The 15507-nt window shown below is 40.0% G+C and overlaps 1 protein-coding gene across 11 annotated transcripts in view; it reads right to left on the bottom strand.

The window, feature by feature from the left end:
- The window catches only part of WNK1 (WNK lysine deficient protein kinase 1), a 145980-nt gene extending 131090 nt beyond the window's left edge, over positions 1-14890 (bottom strand). For 5 of the 11 annotated variants that reach the window (XM_031939543.1, XM_031939534.1, XM_031939533.1 and 2 more), the window contains exon 1: positions 13023-14889. In XM_031939543.1, the coding sequence (XP_031795403.1) occupies positions 13023-13805 (783 nt within the window). In that variant the 5' untranslated portion in view covers positions 13806-14889. Of the gene's footprint in view, positions 1-13022 lie in introns of all 11 variants that reach the window. The other 6 variants (XM_031939537.1, XM_031939540.1, XM_031939541.1 and 3 more) reach the window with 3 other exon arrangements.
- Positions 14891-15507: the final 617 nt, after the last annotated feature.

Here is a 15507-nt window from a genome sequence, read left to right as displayed (position 1 = left end):
ATTTTCCTTTGTAAACATTTTATTGTCTGGATTAAATTGCATGCTTCCTAAAAGCAGGGCTCTAGCCATCTCTTTTAATATCTCCAGTGATTGTTGTTTGTCTTTCATTTTCAAAGAGGACCATGACATCAGAGAAAAATATTAAATGCTCTTGGATTGGGCAAGCAAATATAATAAAGATGACAATACTACCTAAACTAATCTATTTATTTAGTGCTATACCAATCAGACTTCCCAAAAACTATTTTGATGACCTAGAAAAAATAACAACAAAGTTCATATGGAAAAACAAAAGGTCAAGAATTTCAAGGGAATTAATGAAAAAAAAAAAAATCAAATGAAGGTGGCCTAGCTGTACCAGATCTAAAATTATATTATAAGACAGCGGTTACTAAAACTATTTGGTATTGGCTAAGAAATAGACTAGTTGATCAATGGAATAGGTTAGGTTCAAAGGACAAAACAGCCAATAACCTTAATTATCTAGTGTTTGACAAACCCAAAGAACCCAGTTTTTGGGATAAGAATGCATTATTTGACAAAAATTGGAAATTAGTATGGCAGAAACTAGGCATTGACCCACACTTAACACCGTACACCAAGATAAGGTCAAAATGGGTTCATGATCTAGGCATAAAGAATGAGATCATAAATAAATTGGAAGAGCATAATAGGATAGTTTACCTTTCAGACCTGTGGAAGAGGAAGGAATTTATGACCAAAGAAGAACTAGAGATCATATTGACTATAAAATTGAAAATTTTGATTACATCAAATTGAAAAGTTTTTGTACAAACAAAATTAATGCAGGCAAGATTAGAAGGGAAACAATAAACTGGAAAACATTTTTACACTCAAAGGTTCTGATAAAGGCCTCATTTCCAAAATATATAGAGAATTGACTCTAATTTATAAGAATGAATAAGAATGAAAGAATAAGAATTTATAAGCCATTCTCCAATTGATAAATGGTCAAAGGATATGAACAGACAATTTTCAGATGATGAAATTAAAACTATTACTACTCATATGAAAGTGTTCCAAATCACTATTGATCAGAGAAATGCAAATTAAGACAACTCTGAGATACTACTATACACCTGTCAGATTGGCCAGAATGACAGAGAAAGATAATGCAGAATGTTGGAGGGGATGTGGGAAAACAGGGACACTGATACATTGTTGGTGGAATTGTGAATACATCCAGCCATTCTGGAGAGCAATTTGGAACTATGCCCAAAAAGTTATCAAACTGTGCATACCCTCTGATCCAGCAGTGTCTCTACTGGGCTTATACCCCAAAGAGATACTAAAAAAGGGAAAGGGACCTGTATGTGCCAAAATGTTTGTGGCAGCCCTGTTTGTAGTGGCCAGAAGCTGGAAAATGAATGGATGCCCATCAATTGGAGAATGGTTGAGTAAATTGTGGTATATGAGTGTTATGGAATATTATTGTTCTGTAAGAAATGACCAGCAGGACGAATACAGAGAGGATTGGCGAGACTTACATGAACTGATGCTGAGCGAAATGAGCAGAACCAGGAAATCATTATATACCTCAACAGTGATACTATATGAGGATGTATTCTGATGGAAGTGGATTTCTTCAACAAAGACAAGATCTAATTCAGTTTCAATTGATCAAGGATGGACAGAAGCAGCTACACCTAAAGAAAGAACACTAGGAAATGAATGTAAACTGCCTGCATTTTTGTTCTTCCCAGGTTATTTATACCTTCTAAATCCAATTCTCCCTGAGCAACAAGAAAACTGTTCGGTTCTGCACACATATATTGTATCCAAGATCTACTGTAATCTATTTAACATGTATAGGACTGCTTGCCATCTTTGGGGAGAGGGCGGAGGGAGGGAGGGGAAAAATTGGAACAGAAGTGAGTGCAAGGGATAATGTTGTAAAAAATTACCCTGGCATAGGTTCTGTCAATAAAAAGTTATTTAATAAAAATAAATAAATAAATAAATAAAATAAAATAAAATTCTACATATCTCAAAAAACAAAAAAACCCCCACAAGTTTACATATTGACTACAATTGTATAGAAAGAAAGCAAAGATAGAACTTCAGACAAATCTGGAAGAGGACATAGAATAAAACTTTTTTTGTTGTTTTTTTTCCTTTATCATTTAATATGTAGGAATTGGATGCATCAAAAGTATAAATTTGAATACAATATATTTTCTCTCTTAATTTACAGGAATCTCAGCCTAAGGACAGTAAGAAGTGCTTGAGAACCTAAAGGAATAGGAGTGGTGTGCATGACTATAATGTTCATGATTCAGATAACATTCCTCTCCCTTACATCAGAACTAAAGCAACACATTGCTAAAAGCAATTCAGTTATCAAAAAGAATTTAATTACAATTAGAACATGGAGTTGAAATAGCGACTTAGTATCCCATCTAAATTATAATAATCTTAAAATTGTTTCATTATATTCAGATCAAACAATATTCGTTCAATCTTTACTAAAATATTGTACAACAGCTACAATTATTATAAAAACAATTATTTTAATAGCAGGTAAAAGCAACAGGGATTTTGACTTTAAAAAAAAACATTTTGTATAATAACCACATAAAATAAAAGAATCCATTTTCTGTTACTTATTTACCCAATAATCATTATTAGTTCACTACTATGGTCACCAAATAATTTGGTAGTTACAAGTAGATAAGATATGCTAAATTAAAGAAAAAACTATCTTTAAAACTCTTAACTTACTTTAGTATTTCATCTAAAATAAACAATTTATATTTATATCTTCAATATATTCAACATAACTTCTAAAATGCTGAGTGCATTAATAGCTTAGGCAGTTGTATTAAAAAGAACTATGAGGCATTCTTACCCTAGAATTTTTATTAAACCACATAAAATTTAAAAATTATGGCTGCCAATTAATTACAAGGACAAAAGACAATTACTCAAGCTTCAAAAGTCAAAGGCTCAGTTGATTAGAGATGAACTAGCAGGTGAATTGAATAGATGAAAGGTGCTATAAGAAACGAACAACATTCTGATAAAAGCCTCATTTCTAAAATATATAGAGAATTGACTCAAATTTATAAGAATTCAAGCCATTCTCCAACTGATATATGGTCAAAGGACATGAACAATTTTCAGATGAAGAAATTGAAACTATTTCTAGTCATATGAAAAGATACTCTAAATCACTCTTGATGAGAGAAATGCAAATTAAAACAACCCTGAGACACCACTACACACCTCTCAGATTGGCTAACGTGACAGGAAACAATAATGACCAATGTTGAAGGGGATGTGGGAAAAGTGGGAACCTGATACATTGTTGGTGGCTCTCTTCAACAATGAGATGATTCAAACCAGTTCCAAATTCCAAATGATCAGTGATTGAGAGAGCCATCTACACCCAGAGAAAGGACTGTGGGTACTGAATGTGGTTCACAACACAGCATTTTCATTCGTTATGTTATTTACTTTCATTTTATTTTGCTTCTCTTTTTTTCTTGTGCAGCACGATAATTGTATAATGTGTACATATATTGGACTTAACATATATTTCTACTATGTTTAACATCTACTGGATTATTTGCCATCTAGGGGGCAGCATGAGGGAAGGGAGAGAGAAAACTGGAACATAGGGTTTTGCATGGGCTAATGTTGAAGAATTGTCCACGCATATGGTTGTTTTTTTGCTGAGGCAATTGGAGTTAAGTGACTTGCCGGGGTCACACAGCTAAGAGGTATTAAGTGTCTGAGGCCAGATTTGAACTCGAATCCTCTTGACTTTAGGGCTGGTCCTCTAACTACTACGCCACCTAGCTGCCCCAACACATTTTAAAAAATAAAAAGCTTTAATAAAAAAATTTTTAAAAGGAACCACAAAAAGAAGTGTGCTAAAATTAAAAAGGAAGTCAAGTTTATTGCAATACCAGTTCTTTTTACAGCATTTAGGGTTAATAGAACAGTCTCCCTAAATGCCACATATATCTGATTAAATGATAAATGTACTAGATATAATTCCTATGAAAATATGGACATGTGTTAAATAGGATGGGATTTTCTTGGAAAGTTTGCTTTTCGTAGGCTCATTATAAAAATTGCATGAAATTTAAAAAGATTATATTTTAGCTGTTGTGCCCGACTTCCTTATGTGCAAGTATGTACTATATATAATAGTACATAGTACTCTGCACTCAAAGCTTATTTTAAAAGGGGCAGACTCTGAAGATACATGTATAGAAAGGTAAGGTTTTACGAAAGGCAAAGATTTAAGTGCTTCTATTAAAGCTTTATCTCCATAAAGATTCTCTCCAGACTTACCTCATACTGTTGTTATATCAAATGAGATAATTGTAAAAAGTGCTTAGCACAGCATGGCACAGAGTAGGCCCAAAACTATTCAATGTATATCACATACCTCTCTTGTTGAGTGGAGAGGACACATCTTAGATATGTTATGAAGGTAGAAAAGGTAAGATTTGGCAATGGATTACATAAGTTGGATAAATAACAGTAAGAAGTAGACCATAACACCAAGATTGCAAGTCAGGGAAGATGGTGAAACCCTTAATGGCCATGGGAAGATTCAGAAGGTCAAAATTGACCTCTATTTTGCCTATGCTAAATTTGAAATGGGATATCCAGTTTGAGATATCCAAAAGACAAAGCTGATGATGTCAGGCTGGAGCTCAAAAAGGAGACAAGGACAGAATACAGAGATCTATAGCAATCACCTGAGTCTTGGAGCTACAGTTAGTAGGTGAAACAAGGATGAAGAACCAACAAAGTAATCTGAGAAGGAACAGACCAAAGAACAGAGAGAGAAGTGCCACAAAAAAACTTAAAGAGAGTGACTATACAGGACGAAGTCATTGTCAAATACTGCCAAGTTAAGAAGGATCAGGATTGAGAAAAGGCCTTTGGTAATTTTGGAAGAGGGCAGTTTTGGGTTAAAGATAAGGTCAGAACTCAAATTGTATAGGAGCCTTTCTCAAGGAGTTTGGCCACAAAAGAAAAGAGAATTTTAGGATGAAAGCCAGCAGACAATTTAAATGACAGTTTTCTAAAGACAAGAAAGATAGGAATATACAGAAAACAGGAAAGAAGCCAGTAGAGTAAAAAAGAAACACCATTGTATACATTCATTTAAACGTGAAATTTTTCAGTATAATTATACAAAATAACCTCTAAGATGTACAGCTGTCATAACTGTCAGGCTAACATTATTCCAGAAAGATGATTCTAATTATAACTATTTCTGCTTATTTCTTCCTTTCATATTTAAAAGAAAAAAAAAAAAAGATTTTTCACTAGGGGACCAAATCAGAGCAGCACACCCAGAACAGCCATGCTTACTGTGTGATCTTGTCTTTTCTCATTTCAGTTTCCACTTATTATTCTCCATCTAACTTTATCCTTATATTTTGGTTCATAAAAAGAAATTTAATTTGACATAGGGAACAGAATTAAAATATGCCTATGCAGTTTATATCAGTGACACCTCCAATAGTATCTTCAAGATTCAGTAATGCCAAATTCTATTTGCTCACTATCATGGTACAGGTTAGAAAGAGAAGAGATTTAATAGGAAGCAAAATTTAAAACTCTGGCATTCATCCTTAAAATGAATAAAACTGGGCTGTTTTTTCTATTACCCAGCTTTTTTCAAAGAATTGAAATGTTCAAAGAGTACATTAAATACTGTCAAAAGCTATCAAGTGATGAACAAAAAGTACATACTGTTCATGGCTGTTATATCCAGAAGTCTTCAATAAATCTTCACAAAAAAAAAAAAGGGGGGAAGGGGAGGGAGGACTATGACAAAAAGTACTAGATCCTATTATTCTTGCTCTTGTTTGGTTCTTTTTTCAAAATATATATATTTTTTATTAGTTTTAACGTGACCTCTGAAAGCCATTTTAGCTTTTTTTTTTTTTTTAAAGGAATGTACAATTTTGAACTCATGTAATTCCCAAAGAAGGGAAGTCTATTTTCTCTTTTTTTTTTTTGACACTTTTATTGCTATACCAATCAAACTATAAAAAGAATACTTTATAGAACTTAGTAAAACAAAAAATAAAATAAATAATAAATAAAATAAAATAAGTAAAATAAAATAATGGAATAAAATTAAAGATTGAAAATATTAGGAGAAATGTTGTTTATCTTTTTTAATTAGTTGATCATCATATAATCTTTTTTTTTCTTTTTTTTTAATTATTATAATAACTTTTTATTGCCAGAACCCATGCCAGGGTAATTTTTTACAACATTATCCTTTGCACTCACTTCTGTTGTGATTTTCCCCTCTCTCCCTCCACTCCCTCCCCTAGATGGCAAGCAGTCCTATATATGTTAAATATGTTGCAGTATATCCTAGATACAATATATGTGTGCATCTCAACTCTTTTTTGGGACTAAATGTGGTCATAATAATTTACATAGCATTGTTTCCTTGTTTTCCTTTAAAAAAAAAAAAACTTATATTAAAATTTAATTGTTGCCATTACTGTGCATGTTTTCTTGATTGTGCTCTGTGTCAGTTCAGTTAAGTCTTCCAATAATTCTCTGAATTTTTTATTTTGATAACTTCTTGTACTGAAATATTAATGCGCTTTCCCTGCCTATTCTCCAATTGATAAACATTGATTTTTTTTTCATAATATCAGAAAAAATGTTGCTATTATCTCGAGTCGTATGCAACATTATTTCTATTTTTGACTGTATTACATGCTTAGCAGTGAGATCACATGGTCAAAGGGAATATGCATTAGTCATTTTTTAAAAGAGTAATTCCAAAGTACTTTCCAGAATGATTTGCTCCATGGTCAGTGTGCCTCTTTTTCTCCATCTCCCCAAACTGATAATTCCTATGTTTTTTTATATTTGCCCGTTTGCTGGATGTAAGATGAAACTTCAAAAGTTTTGATTTATGTATTTATTTCAATAAATAGCTTTTTTTTTTTTTTTTTTTTTTTTTGGCTGAGGCAATTGGGGTTAAGTCACTTGCCTAAGGTTACCCAGTTAGGAAGTATTAAATGTCTGAAGTCAAATTTGAATTCAGGTCCTCCTGACTTCAGGGCTAGTGCTCTATCAACTCACTGCACTACCTAGCTGCCCCAATAAATAGCTTTTTAATGGAAGAGTTCAACTAAACATTTTTTCGGGTAGGTTTCTGAATCTTTGTACTTGACTACATATATAAAAAATGTCTGAAACAGAAACCTTGCTGTATAAGGAAGTATAATGGTAAAAAGCTAAAACTAATCTCTGCTCCTTAGGAATTAGATTTGTAGGTACCTGATCTCATTATACTATTCTGTAAATTAAAAATAAATTAAATGAATTATTTCTTTGATGTAAATTTGAACTTTTCAAACACAGTTTGTAATTTCATTCACTGATATAGTGTGAAAAGACCTGGGTTTTCTTATTAAACATTCCATTCCTATCTAATGATTGGCTATCCCATAGTCTAGAGAGGCTATTCCTCACCTTGCAAGTTAAAGAAGAGTTCCTTCTCTACTTGGTCCCCCTCAGCTGAGAACCTCACCTCAAACTGTGCCCCAAAAAACTGAGACCACTGAAAGCTCTTCCTTTGTCCTTCCTGATTTCTTATCATCACCTCCTCAATTTCTTTATTCTTTCTTTAAAAAAGATGAGGAGGTTGGACTAAATGGCTTCTAAGATACCTTCCAGCTGTACTTCTACAAACAGTGCTACAAAGGACATACAGTCTAGAATCACTATAGTTACTTCTAATATATTGAACATTCTAAAAAAAAAGTTGCTGACTGATCCTCCTTTTATGTAACACAAAGGAGAAACATCTGTGTAAAGGACAACTAAAAATTAGGAACTGAGACTGTTTGCTATTTGTCCCTAAGGAATAAAATGTTGGCATCAAGTAAAAAAAAAAAAAAAAAAAAGCCAAGAAGAAAAATGCAGTAGTGATTGATGATGCCCAGCTAATGGGACAATATAAAAACATTGTCACAGACTAAGAACCTTTCAGTACTTGTCAAATGTGATTTAAAAAAAAAAAAAAAAAAAAAGATGCTTTTTTTTTCTAAGAAATAAGGCAGAAACAAAATCTAGACTATCAAAGGAATATATGCTACAGACCACCTAAACAGAAACAGGAAGTAGATGAAAAATTTGGGAAACAGATCACAGTTTAGTGCAAAAGCATGAAATAGTGATGGGAGATTTCAGTTATCTGTCTGTCAAAAGCAGAGAAATCAATATCATTCTTCACACCTGAAAGAAGCACTGGGAGAACTGCTATATTAGATTCTAAATTCTCATAAACAAGAAAAAACTTGTTCCTATAGAGAAAATGATAGGAACCTGTGTGATAGGTGTGGATTGGGGTGAAAATGACCATTCCAACTTGTAATTTGTGATAAAGCACATATATATGCTAAGTACTTGGGATTATAAAGAAATGGGGGAAAAAAATCCTGATCTCAAAGAGCTCAGTTTAATGGAGGAGACAAAATGCAAATAAGTATGTATACACACACATAAGATATACAGTGTGAGTGTAGTAACTACAATTAAGAGAGACAATCTGAGGATATGCACTAGAATTAAGGGAGATAAGCAAAAGGAAGGAGAGGGACAAGACATCAAGAACAGTCAGTTAGTTTTAAAAAAAAGTCAAGAGATAGCTATCTTGTTCAAAAAAGACTAAGGAAACCAATGTCAATGGCTTACAGAAAGAGGTTATTACGGTGTAAGAAAAACTTTAGAAGGGGTGGAATGGGACAGGTTATGAAGGGCTCCTCAACAGAGGATTTTACACTGGGATCAATATACTTGATCCTATATCAACTACAGTTAACTACCAGTAGGAAAGAAGGGGAATGGAAAGGAAAGGAACTGAAAGAAGGGGAAGAGGAAAAACACGGTTAAAATTTGTCTATAAGAAGATTGATTTGGCAACTGACTAGAAAATGGACTGCAGTGGAGACATACAGATTTCAAAGGCTTCAGAGAAATAAGATCCCATGTCTAAAAATTATAAATTGGAAGTCAGCTGAGAAGGATTAGGAAATTCAAGAGTGAAATTCTGAAGAATTCCAATGAATTCTTCTATCTAAAAAGACTAATGTGGCCATACACAAACTTAAAACTAGTAAGAAATGAGCAAAAGATGAAAGCAAGGGTAGGTAGAGGAAAAACACAAAAGCACAGAATTAACCATTCAAGATCTCCAGCAATGCTAAAGCTCAGAATGAGATGATCTTCACATGAAATTCTAAAAGTTTAAGAAACTTAATGGATGTAATCGTTCCACTGCAAGGATGGTGGGACAGACAGTGATAACATACAGGAGAGTGAAGGTAAAATAAAGTTATTTTGCTTCTTTTTTTTCTGCCAGTAAGCTTTAATTTTTTAAATGCAAGGATAAAAGAAAAAAAGACTAGCAGGCAGTTGAAATCCTAAATAAAAAGGGAGACATCAAAAAAGAAAGCACTGTTTGAAACTGTTTGAAAATTCCAACTGCTCACTGAACATCTGCATCTGGATGTCTCATATACACCTCAAAAACAAGTAAAATCATTATCCTTCCCCATAAACCCACCCTCCTTCTCATTTACCAATGCCATTCACTTGTGTGCAAACCTAGGCATCATCCCCGACTCTTGTTTCTTTTACTACTCTCTAACCCTCATACTTTTCCCCCATCCAATCAGTCTTATGGATTTTAACTCTTCCAACATCTCTTCTATCCACCATCTTCTTTCTATTCACATCTGCCCTAACTTCATCTCTTGCCTGCACAGCCTAAAGAGATCTCTGACTCCAGTCTCTATCTACAATTCATCCTCTACACATTGCTGCCAAACTGATAGTCCTAAAGCACAAGTCTTACAATGCTACTCTTTTGCTCAAGAAGCTTTAGTAATTTTCCATTGTCTCTAGAATGAAATATGAATTTCTTATGTTTAGCATTTATAATATTTTATCACCCAATTCTAATCTCTCTCTGCAGGCTGATTATCCATTACACTCCCTTAATCACCATTCACTCCAAACATTGTCCTACTCGCTATTCCCTGCCTGCAACATTCCATCTCTGAGCCTTTGCACAAGCATCTTGACCTCTTGGATTCCCAAGATTCCCACATTCAAGATGTGATTCAAGTTTTATCTCTTTCAAGGGGCTTTTCCTGATGGCCCTCAGTTGTTACAATCCCCTCCCATCAAATCACTGTATCTACTTTTTTAATGAAAATATTGATGCTCCCTACTAGAAAAGAAGTTCTTGGAAAGTAGGAACTATCTCACTACATCTTTAGCACAATATCTGTAATACAATAATATATATTTAGAGCAGGACATTAATGCCATCCAATGATCTTCAAGAACTGGCCATTTTTTGAATTAGAAATAACTGAAGAGTCACTGGAAAACTAAATACAAGTATTGTACTGTTATGTATAAAAAAATCCAGGAGACTAGAGCTTCAAAATTATAGTCCAATAAATTGAACTTTAATTCCTGGGGAAATAGTAATGAGTAGATATCTAGTATATAGTTCTTGATAAATGTTACTGATGTCAACTTGAAATCAGGTCTCTAGTTGTGTGCCCTACTGATCTGTGCTTGGCCTTATACTTAGTAATGTCTTGGTGGCATGTTTACTAAAATTTGTAGGTGATACAAAACTCAAGAGGAATAATTAATACATTTGGTGAAAGAGCATAAGGATCTAAACGACCTTTTGTTCAGAGACTAAGATTATAAAACTGAACAGGGTTAAGTATGATAAGCTTCAAGCTATGGAAGCAGTACTCTTTTCTATGAGATTGAAAATCCTAAGTATATGTAAGCTCTTACTCAAATTTAAAACACAAACTAAATTTGTACCATCCAGGATGCATGGCTAAACAGTAGTCTAGAAAAAAAGAAGAAAAAAAAAACAAAAACTTGTTAAGTCAAAAAAAAACTTGTTAAGTCAAAAGTGTCATATGGCTGCCAAAAAGAGTTTAAAAGCAAACTAAAAATTGTATTGAGAAGCACAGTATTCAGAGGTAAGGAGATGATTGATAGTCTTACTCTGCTATAGTCAAATCACCTCTGGAGAATGATGTTCACTGTTGGGCACAACATTTTAAAAAGAATATTGATTATCTGGAGAATCTAAAGGATGGCAAACAGTTGGTAAAAGACATGACACATGAACATCACTTGAAAGAACAGCCTGTCAGAACAGAATGCTGGGCAGTGGGAGAAGATGAAATACTGTGATAGTCCTCACGTCTTTAAAGAGCTCTCAGGGAGAAGAGGGATTATATTTCCTTCTATGTGGCCCCAAAAAGAAATTCAAGCTTAATGTAAGGAAAAGAGTATTTTGAGAGTAAAGAATAACAGAGCTGTTCAAAAAGCCAGAATGAGATGCCAATGGAATTATGGGGCATTCCTCTCACTAGATCTTCAAACAGAGAATAAACAGCAATTTGTCAGTGTAAAGAGGAATTGTTCAGGTATAGGATAAAAGAATACTGGATTCAGCATCAGGAAGAGAGTGGTTGAAATACTGACTTTGATATGTAATGTGGTGAACAAGTTTTGATATCTCTTGAGTTTTAAGCAAGTCTCAGACTATAAATTGGAGCCAGTGTTCAAACTGCAGAAATTCAATAATTAAGTATAATATCATTTATAGCAAATTCAACTTCAAGTCTTAATGGGTTTACATTGCTGAATTATATTAGTTTCTAAGGAACTTCTCTCTGCAGTTAAGCATTTCCATCTACTATGTGACAATTTTTCATCAACTATCTTGTAGCTTAAGTGGTTTAGCATTGCCAATTCAACACTCAAATAAAAGAACTTCATTCACAAACTGCTAAGTTATTTTCATTTTCTAATGTTATTTGACACATTTTACTGATTCATTAAGATCTGAAGGACTGACGACATTTTTTAAAGTAGTTTAGACATTACAATTCAACAAATCCTCAAGCTTGAGCTTCTTCTATTAACTTAGGCTATTATTCGAACATCTGGGTAAAGTCAGAACTAGTCGATTAAGCTGTTGACCATTTAAGACAACAGCACCAAAACCCAAACGCTAGAACCCTGGTGACAATATCAGACGAGGGTATAAGAAGCATCTAGTGGCATAATGCGTTTTTCTAACAAACGTAAGACAATGAAGACTGTGTAATTCTAAAAGCACTTTTTTTCCTGAGGCATCTGTATAGCTGGCACAGAACACGAACTGAAAACTAATGGGCGTTTCAAGGGATGGTATCAGAGCAACACTAGCAAGTACATGACTTAAACGTTATTAAAAGTGTATTCTTGTACATGCTGCTAGTTCGGAGGCCCTTAACTAGAAGAAGGGAATGGCAGGTGGAGGGCACTTTTAAAGCTCATCACTACTTTTGCATTAAATGCACCTAAGACAGGGAGCGTGTAGCCATTGAATGGTACTCACAGTCAGGACACAGACCCAGCAAACTCTATGCCTTTGGAATCGAGACCTCATCTTGAGATGGGAAAAACAATCTGGTACATCTGAGCTAATGCAACTCGTCACTGGTAAAGAGGCAGTATTGTACAATGAGGGGAGAAGGTTTTGAAGGAGGATCCCGTCCTTTCCAGGGACGCATCTTTTTGTGACTAGAAATCTGGGACCCTGCTAACTCGCAGAAGTCCCGACTAACACGGGCAGCGGCGGCAGGGCCGGCCGTTTGTGTAAGCCGCGTAGGCGCCACTCCCTCGCTAACTGCAATGCTTCAGTTACCAACACCTTCCTTCTCCCCAAGAGCCTCCAACTAGCCCTCAGTCCTACCTTTCAAACCCACGTCCTCATCTACAGAATCTCGGCCCCCCCAGGAGAAAGGGGGAACCGAGGAGTGTCCAAAAGGATACGATCTCTTCGCAAGCCGGCTCGCCTGTTGTTAAAATGTTAGATTCAAACCGCTTCTCCCCCTCCCCCGCCCGCTCTCCCTCCCCGCCCCCCCCTCCGCCGGAGAAGGGCAGACCAGCGAGGGCTTTACCTGCAGTTCGCACCACGCCACTTCCACGGTGGTTTCCGTATCCAGGCCTTTGTAGACGGTCTTGAAGGAGCCGCGGCCGATCTCGATGTCGAACTTGAGAAAGCGGCCGTCGTTGGACATGCCCACAGCCTTGGTCTCCAGCTCCTCGTTGTCGTCCTGCTGCTGGCTGCGCTCCTCCTGTTCCCGGGCGCCGGCGCTGCCGCTCGCCGCCGCCGCCGCCGCCGCCGCCGCCGCGGGCTCCTCTTTGCTCCCCACATGGTTGGAGGCGGCGGGGGTCGGGGCGTGCTTGACGGCGGGGTCGCGGCCGGCGGCGGAGGCAGGGCCGCCATTAGGGTGGTCCGCGGGAGCCGGGGGGGCCGGAGGCTGGGGGGCTGCCGGGGACGCGGCCGGGGCAGTCAAGGGCTCCTCCCGGTGGGGCTCGGGGGCGAGAGTCGGCGGGGGGGCGGCGGTGGCGGCTGCGACGGGCCCGGGCTGGGGCAAGGGCAGGGGAAGGCCGGGCAGCTCCAAGGCCGTGGCGTTAGAGTCGCAGATCACGCTCCGCCGGAAGAAGCGGTGCTCCGTGGTGGTGGTGGTCGCGGCCGACCCTCGGCTGTCCTTGTCCATGGTGTGGCGGCGCCGCCGGTACTCCTCGGTCCTGCCGGCGCCGGGCTCAGCCCCGGCCGCCCCCAGCTTCTCCCCGACTGAAGTATCCGAGCTCGAGCTATTTTTCGGGGGCACGGCCGGGGGCGAGAGGAAGCGGGGCCCCGCAGGTCCGCTCTGCTTCTCGACGGAGCCACCAGACATGGTCGGTCCGTCGGCCAGAGACAGGCAGGCCCGAGAATTGAATGGGAAGGGGCGGGGACAGGGGGCAAACCCAGAGGGAGGAGGAGGGAGACGGACGGACTAAGGGGACGAGGCGGCGGGCGCGGTTTCTCGTCTCGATTACGAACGGCTGCTCCCGCTCAGCAGCGACCGGTCTCCCGAGCGGCGAGAGCACACTGAGGGCCCGACTGTTGGCGCTGCTGCTGTCGCCGCCGCCGCCGCTGCTGCTGCTGCTGGTGGGGTGGGCTAGTTGGCTGGGGCTTCAGGCGCAGGTCCGGGGAAGTTAGCGCCGCACGCTCCGCATCCATCCTGCGGCTGGGGGCGGCCGGGCGGGAACAAGGAGCTGGGGCACCGCAGTCATGGGAGAGGGCAGGACGGCAGCGACGAGGGGAAGCGGATGCGGCTGCGGCTCGGGCGGCTACGAGCACCACACGCCGGCCCCGGCTCTTCCCCCACCCCCACCCCCCGGCAGGGCGGGATGGTAGGCCCCGAGGGCGGTGGCGGTAACGAGCCGAGGGAGGGACACCTCCTCCGACTCCACTGGCGGGCGGCGGCGTCTTCTCGCCCGGTCCCGGGCAAAAGTGTGGGGAGGGGCCGAGAAAGGCTGGGGGGACGGAACGGGGTCGAAGGCTCTCGGCGGTTCAGTCAGTCGCGCCCCTTTTCCTCCCACACACGCCCCCGCCGGGGGGTGGGGTGGCAAGAAATGGCTCCCCCTTCACAGGATGCCCATCGGACGGGAAAGATCGAAGTCACGGCCGCTGGGGAGCCGACCCCTCCTGCCCAGAGGCCTGCCCGCCAGCCTCGGGCCCAACACAACCCCTTCGCTTCCCGGGCCGGTGCCGGGCGCCTCAGGGCTGAGGGGGGAGGGGTCGGTGGGGAGGGGATTCGCGCTCCGCCGCTCCCCCGGCTCGGGGAGTTGAGGAGGCGAAGGGGATTGGATGGAAGGGTGGGGGGGGGGGAAGAGAAGGAGTCGTCACCCCCCACCTGGCGCCTTCTGTCACCGGGAAAGGTGGGGCTGAGCGAAGGGAAGAGAAGCGGCACGTCCGCCTGAGAAACTCCGCGCTAAATGGCGCCGGGAGCCAGAAGCCTCCACACAGTCCCCTCGGACCCCGCCCCCCACCCGGGGCGGTGCTGTCCCGCCCCTCCCGACCCCAACTCCTCCCGCTGGCTTCTGCGCAGGCGTGCCTGCCCCCAGGCTTCTCTGGGATTTGTGGTTTTCTCCGGCCAGTACTTCGAAGGGAACGTGGGGCAGGTGGCCTACGACGCCCGTGGTGCTCTGCGGCAGTTTGAAGCCCGGTGTCTCCTAGGAGTTGTAGTTTGTGCCGGAGACCGCCCCGCTTTATGCTTGGGGTTGGCTGGTCTAGTCTTACTGTGGATTCTAATATTCATCCGGGAGCCTTCGCTACCCAAGAAATACATTATTAAGGAATTAATTCTGGAGGAGGGGAAGAAAAAAAAATGGGGGTGGGGGAAGGGAATGAGTGAGAGTTAAAAGAGACTCCCATCATGCTCTGCTGAGGCTAGAGCCCTCTTGGGGTTGCCATGCAATGGAAAATGATCTGTTGTTCAGTTTTAATGGAGAGAGCAGAAGTAGATACAGAGTGACTGTAGGGGCGTGAGGGTGGAGGGAAGAGGGCAGAAACAGAAGGATACCCAGAGCCTGTGCTTACAAAAGCAGGGAAGC

This window comes from Sarcophilus harrisii, chromosome 5 (assembly GCF_902635505.1).
Source record: "Sarcophilus harrisii chromosome 5, mSarHar1.11, whole genome shotgun sequence".
Classification (NCBI taxonomy): Eukaryota; Metazoa; Chordata; class Mammalia; order Dasyuromorphia; family Dasyuridae; genus Sarcophilus; species Sarcophilus harrisii.
Note: the sequence above shows the minus strand (reverse complement) of the source record. Positions and strands in the feature narration are given on the sequence as shown.